Source organism: Nicotiana attenuata, unplaced genomic scaffold (assembly GCF_001879085.1).
Source record: "Nicotiana attenuata strain UT unplaced genomic scaffold, NIATTr2, whole genome shotgun sequence".
In the NCBI taxonomy this organism is placed as follows: Eukaryota; Viridiplantae; Streptophyta; class Magnoliopsida; order Solanales; family Solanaceae; genus Nicotiana; species Nicotiana attenuata.
Genome location: NW_017674587.1, coordinates 30,947 through 42,605, shown reverse-complemented (window position 1 = coordinate 42,605; position 11,659 = coordinate 30,947). Strand labels below are relative to the sequence as shown.

At 32.5% G+C, this 11,659-nt stretch overlaps 2 protein-coding genes across 2 annotated transcripts in view; both read left to right on the top strand.

Annotated features, from left to right (window-relative positions):
- Window positions 1–11,659, top strand: part of LOC109218952 (COP9 signalosome complex subunit 2-like) — a 40,146-nt gene that overhangs the window by 12,447 nt on the left and 16,040 nt on the right. The gene's annotated exons all lie outside the window — the stretch shown is intronic.
- LOC109218950 lies at window positions 9,904–11,425 on the top strand. The gene is made up of 4 exons (XM_019383347.1): window positions 9,904–10,088; window positions 10,685–10,961; window positions 11,069–11,146; window positions 11,375–11,425. Exons 1-4 carry the CDS (start codon window positions 9,904–9,906, stop codon window positions 11,423–11,425), a joined length of 591 nt encoding a protein of 196 aa, XP_019238892.1.

Here is an 11,659-nt window from a genome sequence, read left to right as displayed (position 1 = left end):
CTTCTCTCTTTCTTAAACTAGTTTTTTACGTTTCTCTTTCTACTGAGTCCCCCGACCCACCCCCCCCCCACCCCCTTTTTTGGATCCTCCGGGCCCCCCTATTTATAGCCCAAAACTTCTCATGCTTTTTGTTCGGGCCGGGTCGGGGAGGTGATCTCTCCTCATGGGGAGGCCTCGACCTCGATGCTCATGTCGTGAATAACAGAGATTAGGCGAAGTCGGGTTCGTTGATTATCGCTGCAGGGTGGTCGGGACGGGATCATTGCTGATGTGGTCGTGTGGTCAAATTCTGACCAATACAATAAGTGCACAAAAATTACTCTATAATATAAGTTTTAGTTATATGCATCGTCAATATATATATACACACTATCAAGTTAAGTTGAACTCTTCAAATACTCGACGTTTCTCGTAATACAGATAGACTATCGACACGTACGTATATCAAAAGTAGGGGTGTACATGGACCGGGTTGGTTCGGATTTTATCAAAACCAAACCAAACCAACTATATCGGTTTGGATTGGTTCGGTTTTATCGGGTTTTTCGGGTTTTCGGGTTTTTTTGTTACATGAATATTATTTCAATCTTACTTTGTTAAAATTATAAATAAAGCTTTGATAAGTGAATATATGTTTAGTAAATATGGAAAAAAATTGACAAACATATGATCTATTAGAATATTTTTATGGGAGAATTTTTTTAGTAACACATGATAGTTATTTTCTTAGTCATCTAGCAATAATTTTTCGTTAATTTACGCTTTCAAGGTTAATACATGAGAGGATTCCAAATATTTCAACATTTTCTAAAAAAATTCACTATAAAGTCTTAAAAATATAAATAAAATTTATATATTTATATGTCGGTTTGGTTCGGATTTTCTTACTCAATACCAAACCAAGTCAAACCAAACCTAGTCGGGTTTTTTAATCGGTTTGGTTTGATTTTTCGGTTTGGTGCGATTTTCCGGTTCGATTTGAATACCCCTAATCAAAAGTAAATTCGTATACAATGATGTAAGACCATGAAAATATATGTGACCATATAATTAAAAGTATAGAAGAAAGAATATAAAATTCTAGAAAAGGAATAATTGGATTAATTGAGGAGAATCCAGTTTACCTTTTCCATCCAAATATCCTTAACCCCACCAAAGGGAATTAATATTTGATTGGAGAGGAAACATTGGAATTGTCTCAGACTTTTCTAGAAAAAGGCCAATAGGAAACAACTCCCATGCAATTGCATGGCTTGAATTGATCATATTCGTATGAAAAAGCCGGCAGATATGGATCCAAGATTTAAAATTTATAAATTTCTACAGTAGTTTCGAGTTATATATATATAACAATAAATAAATTTACAGTAAAAATAATCTTAATACAAAGATTTATGCAAAAGCTATTAAGTTGACGGAAACCCAAAGGCTTAATTAAGCCTAGATTCGCCCCCAAAAGATGGTTGGAAATTTGATGATGAAAATCACAAAAACAAAAAGGAAGTTGTTTGGTGATGTCGAATATGTACAAGTAAAATCATGAGGAAATTAAACCACTTAAATGCATGAATTTATAGTATACTTTTAAATTTTATTGGTAAAATACGTGAATATTTTGTTGACAATAAATGATGAGATTCAAACCAAAATCTAAACGTGCTCCGATATTATGTTAAATTTTGTGAATCATCTCATTTGAAAATTAAGTATAAGTAGTAATATTCAACGTTCGTACCAATATCTTTTTTAATGATGTTATTTTGTTCAGAGAGAAGGGGAGCCTTGGAGCAACGGTCAAGTTGTCTCTGTATGACTTACAGGTCACGTAGGGATGGCAAATGGGGCGGTGCGGGGCGGGTTTAAGGCTATGCGGGGCGGTGCGGGTGCGGGGCGGGTTGAGATAAGTTCTTAAAAGACTGATGCGGTGCGGGGCGATTTGCGGGTTTATGCAGGTTTGCCCAAATTTTCTAGATTAGGCCTAGTGTATATTCTGTAAATTATCCAATAAGACATAAGCAAGGTTTGTGACAAACCTTAAAGACCAGAACATCTGTTTAAATAATTGATACTTCATAAAAATTGTTAATTAAGTCAGAAGTTCAGTTAAAGGAAAATAAAATGTTGTTTAGACAAATATTTTATGATTAAATTATTGTTTAACTAATCAGCAGTAATTGAACTCATTAAAATTGGAACTCGTGACATTTAGAGTAAACTGTTCTCAAATCTCAATGCAGCATTGCCTTAAATTTGAATCATTGTCTTATGGTTCTAGGTGGAAACATCACGTTTTCTGAGAATAGAAATACACAAGTTTAGAAAACTATGCGGGGCGGGGCGGTTGAATGCGGGTGTGAGTGTGGGGCGGGTGGATGTGGGTGCAAATGCTATGGCGGGAGGGACGGGGCGGGTTAAAATCCTCGCGGGTTTATGCGGGTTTGCCCCGCAACCGCACCGCACCACACCGTTTGCCATCCCTAAAAGTATTACTACTCATTTTGCTTCGTAGCCCATGAGGCCATGACTGTTGTTGCCAGGGGCGGACCTACGCTAGGGGGTGGGGGGTCACGGGCACCCGTTGGCCTCGGTAAAAATATTGTATATATATTCTATATATATAAGTTAATACAGGGAGGACCCCTATTAATATATTATGCGGCACCCTTAGTCACAAAGACTGGATAGAAGAGTTGGTTTGTGGGAGTAGCTGACTAGACCCAGGTTCGAAACTCAGGTCCAACAATCAATTTTTTTTGATTGGGTCTCATTCGGTGAGACCTTTAATTGAATCTTAATTCCGTTCAAAGGTTAAAAATACACGCTTACTCCCTTTTCTCTCTCTTTGACATCAGGTTATTTCTTCTAAACCCAAAACAAATTTCATCCTTCACCTTCACACGTTTCTTTCTTCAGGGATCAAGCAGCTGCCGAATCTTTTTCTGGGTAAGATCTATATATATATTAAAGATTAAAATTAAAAATAAATATATCTTTTTTTATCATGTTATCATACTTAATTCGGTTAATGTCATATGCAATCATGTTAGGAACTTTTGTTATTTTTTCTAATTATTTAAATACTACTTCGCTTCTAGCAAAAAAAAAAAACTACTCCATATAACTATAGAACTCTTTTACATTTAAAATCCTATAAGTTCTTTAAAACAATAGCTAGATTTGAATAAAAAGAAATTCTTTTAAAATAAATATAATATATAGGGTACACGTCTATGTTTATTTAAATAACAAAAAAGAGTTTACAAAACCAAATAAAAGTTTACTTACATATATAATAAAGTAAACATACATGCTGGAGAAAGAAACATCACAAAATCAGTCAGTATTAAGAAAAAAAGTTATTTCTTTTTTCTTCTTGAAGAATATTTGTTTGAAGAGTCAATTTGCATAAATAGACATCAAACAAATAACAAAACTTTGTCTATACAATTGCTATCATTAATTTTAATTTAGCACATTCCTGGAATTGAAGGGTATAAGCTAAACCCCTTTATTTAGCTGTAGTCAAGCCAATATTGTAAGAGTATAATATTTTCTTCGTTGAAGAATATTAGTTTTGAATCATCAAATTATGTGGAAAGTTTTTTTTTTCAAACGCAATAAAAGAGAAATTGGTTTCTAATTGATAGTTTCTATAGCGACTTTTAAGTATAACAAAGAGTATATATAAAGAAAAAATTGGTATGACGTGAAATGTTTTTTTTAAAATGTAAACAGATTATTTTGAAAAAAGTCTTTACTTTTTTTTTAATTCAAAGATAATAAAAAGATAAGATATTTCTGAACATTAGTAGAGAATTTTAAAACTATTATAATAAAAGTTATATCATGGATAAACTCAAAAAATAGAAATCTTATGGAATATTTACATAATATTTGGCCATATTTATTGTTTACTTTTTGTAGCTAATATAAATAGATGATATACCGACAACACACGATTATACACATATTATATTTGGATTATATATAAATTACACGTCATTTAATTTTTCATTTAAGTGGTCGGGTGAGCACCTATTTCGGCTGATTAGACAAAGTCAAAAGAAAAATATGAAATAATTTCAACCAAAGAATAAAAATATAATTAAAGTTCATATGTAGTTAATTTTTATTAAGATTCGTCCTATTATAGTGAAATAAATAAATTTTTTGTAACAAAAGAAATAATGACATAAAAAATAAGATAAAAGAAAATAAATATTAATATTAGAAAGATCTAAAAAGGAGAAATAAAAGATGACAACAAATTTCTTCTTATGTTTCATCTTTGTTGAGTATAAAATATATGAAAGTTAATCACATCGATTTCAAATATTTTTGTTTCAACTCAAATACATAGATTATAAGATAAGGATATCTTAGAATATTTTTTTTAATTTACATTATGTGCCGTTTAAAAAAAAATCACTATTACTAACAAACTGATATGATATTCGAACTTGAATTGGAATGCAATTTGAGTAGTTTGCATTGAGGTTAAGCCAAGTATGGTGTCGAAAAATAAACTACTTGACAATTTTAAGATAATATATGCAATATTTTATAATAATAATCAACTAATTTAACATTAAATGATTCAAAGAACAAATTTTTTGTATATATAGGGTATTAAAAATTTAAGTTCTTGGGCTAGAGATATCGATAAACTTAATGTGGAGTCATACTGAAATAAATCGGGCCAAAGAATCATTTAAATTTTTAGATAGCCGATTAAAGTGAATTTTAAATTAAGGATAATATCTTCACATGCATCATTATGAAGATAATCATTAGTAAAATATATAAAGTTCTAGAAATTTAAATTTCAAAATAGAAATAGTTTTTGAAGATAAAATCATACCAAATAAGAGTTCAAGTCGTAGTATAAGAGTCACGTCGTAATCAAAGAATCGTTTATATCGTGTCAACCTTTGTGCTTTGCATTAAATATGAGTCATTATTTCACTTTGTGGCTATATTTAGGTTCCAATTACACCTATGAGAATAGTGCAAAAATAAAATTATAACTACGAGAATTGAGAAAATATTAGTCTTTTTTCATGTAGTGTTTCTTAATTAATATCTGACGATTATCCATAATTATTTAGAAGGTTCAAATGTTAAGGTTATTTACATATAATTCAAATAACTCAGACATTTTATATGGTTAATGTCAAATATTAAAATGGAGTAAAAAAAATTCACTAGCTAAAGAATTTTTTATATTTTTAGAAAGCTAACTAAAATGAGTTTTGAATTAAGAATAATATTTTCAATTATATTATTATAAAAATAATTATTATTGAAAAATAATATTATAGAAACGAAATTTAAGAAAGAAATATTTTTTAAGAGATATCAACACACCAAATAAGAGTTCAAGTAGTAGTAAAAGAGTTAAGTCTTATCCAAAGAGTCATTCATTGTCTCAACATTTGATTATTTTGCCATAAATATTATTTTGCTTCCTCACTATTTTTAGGATCCAATGACACCAGCAAGAATGTATCAAAAAAGAATTATAGAAGAAATGGTTAATTTTTTTTCTCATTTAGTTAATTCAATGATTATCTATATTTTACTGAGAAAGTGTAAAATTAAGATTATTTACATACAATTCAAATAACTTAAATATTTGACATGATTAGTGTCCGTGAATCCGCGCGGGTACTAATACTAGTTTGAAAATTATACTTGGAAGTTGGAATTCTCCATCTTGTTTCCACTTTTCTAATGGTAAATTTCAGTTTCGAATTTAGGGTTTAAAAAAATCCCTTTTAAAATACGATTGAGAAGGGGCTTAACTAGAAGGTTTTGCTTGCCTCTTATTTGTGTCTTGTTCTCACTTTTGGCTATTCTATTTTGATTGAATCTCTGAATTTTCTGTAATTTTTCTTGATTTTGTTGAGGCTAGTAAAGCCTTTGATTTAGGCCCTAGAAATTTTGAGGCCCCAAAAGGTGTATTTCTTTTAGTTTTTGAATTCATTGTTTGAGCGGACTTAACCTAGTTGGTGTGCTAATTTTTTATCTTAATAAATTAATTTCATAGGTATTTGAAGATTTGTGCTAATGCTATTTGAAATATTATTTCAGTGAAGTGGATGATTTGAGACCAAATTGTATTTGGATTTTAAGGATACCTTTCAGAAATTGGTAAGTGATTCTTCTATCTTTAATAAAATAATAATAATATAGTTATGACTTATAATAAAATAAGGAGTGTGATTAATCATATTAAAAATATTGTTTTGCTTGGCATTGTTGCTTTTTAGGAAATTCCCTTGATGTGAATTCAGATGGACATATTTTTGACGAGGTTTAATTCTTCTCAATNATATATATTCTATATATATAAGTTAATACAGGAAGGACCCCTATAAATATATTATGCGCCACCCTCAGTCACAAAGACTGGATAGAAGAGTTGGTTTGTGGGAGTAGTTGGCTTCTTCAAGACTCAGGTTCGAATCTTAGGTCCAACAATCAAAATAATTTTTTTGATTGGATCTCATTTGGTCAGGCCTTTAATTTAACGCATACTAGTACCCTTTTTGCACACGCCTACTAGTACCCTTTTCTCTCTCTTTGACATAAGGTTCTTCTAAACCCAAAACAAATTTCAACGCCTACTCCCTTTTCTCTCTCTTTGACATCAGTTCTTTCTTCTAAACCCAAACCAAAACAAATTTCATCCTTCACCTATTCACCATCATGGCATCACACGTTTCTTTCTTCAGGGATTAAGGCATGAAGCAGCTGCCGAATCTTTTTCTAGGTAAGATTTTAAAAATTATACTTGGAATTCTCCATCTTGTTTTCACTTTTCTAATGGTAACTTTCAGTTTCTAAGTTAGGGTTTAAAAAAATTCCTTTTAAAATACGATTGAGAAGGGGCTTAACTAGAAGGTTTTGCTTGCCTCTTATTTGTGTCTTGTTCTCACTTTTGGCTATTCTATTTTGATTGAATCTCTGAACTTCTGTAATTTTTCTTGATTTTATTGAGGCTAGTAAAGCCTTTGATTTAGGCCCCAAAAATTTTAAGGCCCCAAAAGGTGTACTTCTTTTAGTTTTTGAAATTTATTGTTTGCTCGACTCTCAAAAAATTAGAAACGGTGAGCTCTTTGATATAACTGCTTAAAATGATATCTCTTAAAATGAGTTCAATGAGTAGTATAAGATTTTTGTAATCTTATACTACTTCACTTGTTAAATGTTAAGTTATTCGATTGAACTCATTAACCTTTGTCACTGAGCACTCGACACTTTTTGAGTTGCTGATTAATAGTTAACAAAACCCCTTTATTTGTACAAACGGAACCAATGTTCACTTATTATGTTTCTTTTTACTCCTCAAAAAGTTTGGTTGATTAATCATATTAAAAATATTATTTTGGTTGGCATTGTTGCTTTGTAGGAAGTTCTCTTGATGTGAATTGAGATGGACAAATTTTTGACGAGGTTAAATTCTCCTCAACCAAGTTCTAGTTTTAGAGACAATTCCTCCCATTTTGTCGAAGAGTTTGATGTGAAATCACTTAATACCGACCCCGGAGAGAGAATACCCATTGATAGATATACCCTAGAATACGGGATGAAGTGAGAAGACACTACATCCAAAGAGGGCCCTGCCAACCAGATCACAAATTTCCTAAAACTTTATTTGGGAAGAAAATGCGCCAATTTAGTTCGGGTTGGTTTAAAGGTTCGTATTCTAGATGGTTAGAGTATAGTGTGAAGAAAGATGCCGCATTTTGTTTATATTGTTATTTATTCAAAAATGATTACGTTAATGGAAGCACAGGTGACTCTTTCACAAAAACCGACTTTAAGGCTTGGAATAAAGCAACCGAAAGATTTGATCTACATGTTGGTGAAGTAAGTAATCTCCACCATAAGTGCTTCAACAATATGCTAGACTTGTCAAATCAATCTCAATCAATTCAAGCTGCTTTTGAAAAGCAATCCGATCAACAAAAAACTGAATAACGAATTCGTTAAAATGCCTCGATTGATGTTGCAAGATTTCTCTTGGACTTTGGATTGTCTTTTCGTGGTCACGATGAAAGTGAATCTTCAAAAAATAAAGGCCTTTTTCTAGGGCTTTTGGAATGGCTTGGAAATAGGCTTCCAAATGGGGGTGGGGGGGAGAGGATAAGCTACCTATGTAAAATGCCTAATATTAAGGAATTCTTATTTATAATTAATTTATGTATATAATTAGTAAATTGTATATTAAATTTTAATTAAGTTAAAACCTCTCTAGTTAGTGAGAGTAAATAAGTTTCTAACATAGTATATAGTTAGGTTAAATCCCTTATTTTATTATGAAATTTTTTATGGCATTGAAAAAACTAGAAGTTTAGCCACTTTATAATAAAAAGATAATTTAAAGCTATTATTTGTAGGTAAAAATAGCACGGTATAGCCAGTTTTCGGATTGGTCAATCAAAAATAGCTAGCGTTTACCAAGTCAATGAAAAATAGCCACTATTTTGCTGCAATAGAGACCGGTCCAGCATAATATACTGGAGTTCGGTGCACTTGTGTATGAACTCCAGCATATTATGCTGGACCGGTATACTTTGCTTGCTCCAGTATGATATACTGGAGACTGGAGCACCTGTGCTCCAAACTCCAGTATATTATACTGGACCAATATACTTGCTGGAACTCCAGTATATTATGTTGAAGTTCTAGTGTACTTATGCTGGAACTCCATCATATTATGCTGGAGTTCCAGCATACTTATCCTGGAACTCCAGTATAATATGCTGGAGTTCAAGTATACTTATGCTGGAACTTCAGCATAATATACTGGAGTATTTTCCGGGTTTTGAACAGTGTTTTCGCTCAGATTTATCTTTACATAAAAAGTGGCTAAATTTCGATTACTTTTGTAATTGGGCTATTTTTGAACGACCAGTTGTAAATTTGACTATTTTTGAATTTCTCCCTATTTATTGTGTTTTATGAGTCCGGCTAATAGTAACAAAAAATTTTTAGGGGCGTCAAACTGAACAGTTTTCTCAAATTAATTATGGACAGCTGAAGCCACTTTTAAAGTTTATTCAATAATAATTAATCTAAATAGTCATCCACCAATTACTCTAAATAAAAATATCTGACGATTATATATATATATATAATCAATATGTTTTTATTTATATATAGTGGCTATAAAAAATAAACAATGAATTCGACGGGCTATTTGCATATAGATCCTTTTTTCCAACCAAAAAGAATGGGCTTTTGGTGTGGTTTGGTTCTGTTTAGGCCTATATCTATATGGGCTTGGAGCGTTAGCATAGGTTAAACTGAATCAAAGCCGTCCCCTAGATAATCAGACGGCTAAAATGCAATCTGCTGCGAGTGCGCTCTTTGGAGTGTATATAAATGGAGATAGAGCAGAGAGAGAAGACGAGGAAGAAGAAGAAACCCCCACCCACTCCACCCTTTCCAATTTCATCATATCCAAAGAGAGTTTTTTCTCAGAAAGAAACAGTCTCCGGAAAAAACACTTAAACTCAAGAACTGTCCGAAATTGATAGCCATATAGACCAAGAAAGAGAAGAATTTGGTGCTGGAATTTTCTGATTTTCATAAACAAGTTTCACTTTTTGGGGAAACCCATTTGCTGTATCTTCTTATTTTTGATGAAAAATCTTCAAATTTGAGGTATATTTGTTTTCATCTTTTTCTTATCTTCTACCATGTTCAAACATTCACCCCTCTGATTCCCTTTTATTTCAGCCCTCAAAACCTCATATTGTGGTTTGTATTTTCAAGGATTTCCTGTATCAAACACAGATCTTGAGGTAAGTAGATGTTTGTTCTTTATCTCTTCCCGTTTACTTTTTGTATCTGAAGAGAATCTAAATAAATGTTTGTTTTTTGAAAGGGAGGATGGAGAAGGAAGAGAAGAATGAGGAAACAGAAGTATTGTGTTTGCAGTGGGGAAGTAGAAAGAGACTCCGATGTGTGAGAGTCAGAGGACCCCAACCTTGTAGATTTCGCCGCAAAATATCATCATCTCATTTCGCCGCTACTAAAGACACCCTTTTCCCTCTTACCCCTCCTCGTCTTACCAGGTTTGTCAATTCTCTCTCAGCAAATCTGGAAACAGAGAGAAGGGAAGGGAAATCATTTTTTTTTTTGGGTACCGGTGAAAATGGAAATACAGAAATGTTTCTTTTTTGTATCTATACCAATTGGGAACTCAACTTTAAATATTTGGAAAATTTTCTTCTTCAAGTTCGTAAATTTTCTGAATTTTTTTGAGAAACTGGAAAGAAAATCTTTCTCTCCTCATTTTTTTCCTTTTGGTTACCCAGAAAAGATATATATTTGGTTAAAAAATTACAGTAAATTGGGAAATCTGCACAGTTTTTGCAACTTTTTTCTATCCCAATCTGGAAAATTTCCTGTTTCCTTCACATTTTACTGAAAAAAAACCCTCATTCTCCGGAGAGAAAGCGCGTAGTATTAATATTTTTAATATTTTTCTTTCCTTATTTGGGTCCCGAGGAATTTTCAAAATCTTGCTGAAAAATGGTCAGTGCGGAATTAAGGAAAGTTTCCTTCTTTTTTAGATCCCAATTAGGAAAATAAAAAACCTTAATCGGAGTTCTGCAAATTTTTCTTTCATTTTCCTTAATAATTTTTTGGTATTGTGTTTTGGTACCAGGAATTCAGATTCGGCGATGCATAGATCGGAGGGAAGAAAATCATGTTCACCGGAGAAAGAGGAAAGGTGTTACACAACAAGAGGGTCGGCAGAGGAAAATGGCAAAATTCTGGTGGATAGCGCTGCCGTAAGTGGCGGCGAGAATAACATAGTTTGGCCAAAGTTGTATATAAGTTTGTCAAGCAAAGAGAAAGAAGAAGATTTCATGGCTATGAAAGGTTGTAAACTTCCTCAAAGACCTAAGAAGAGGACTAAACTTATTCAAAGAACTTTACTTGTAAGTCCTCTTCTTTATGATATTCTTTTTTTCCCTGTATTATGTGCGTTGGATAAAGACTGAATCTTTTGTTTCATCATCGGCGCCGGTGCCGGAAAATGGTACAGTTGGTGAGTCCGGGAGCATGGTTGACGGATATGTCTTTAGAGAGGTATGAAGTCAGAGAGAAGAAGACTTCCAAAAAGGTACCAAAGTGCTTTATCTTCTTCTTTTTTTGTGTTTTGGGGTTTGCCTCAGTTTTTCCTTTTTCGGTGCTCTTTTACCTCTTTTATTGACGTTTTTCAAAAAAAAAAAAAATTTTGATGACGTTTCATTACACTTTTCCCCCTTCATTTTGTTGAAACAAATTTTTTTTTTGTAGTTTATGGGTATTGGTTTATATTTACATGGAAACTTGGGTCGTTTTGGTGCAGAAACCAAGAGGGTTGAAAGCCATGGGCAGCGTAGAGAGCGATTCCGAATAACAAAGGCTCTAAGCTTTCTGCTCCCTTTTTTTTGGGGTACGTTTTTGTCTTCCATGCCAATTTTGGGGGGCAGATTAATAGATTATTTATGTGCTGTTGATGAGAAGATTGTCCATGGAGAATCATGGTTGTATCTATTGAAAATCTATCCACAATTTGTAGTTTTAGTGCCATTCCTTTTAATGTGAAATCAAAGTAACCCCCCATCCCCCCCCCTTTTGGGGGTACCTAACT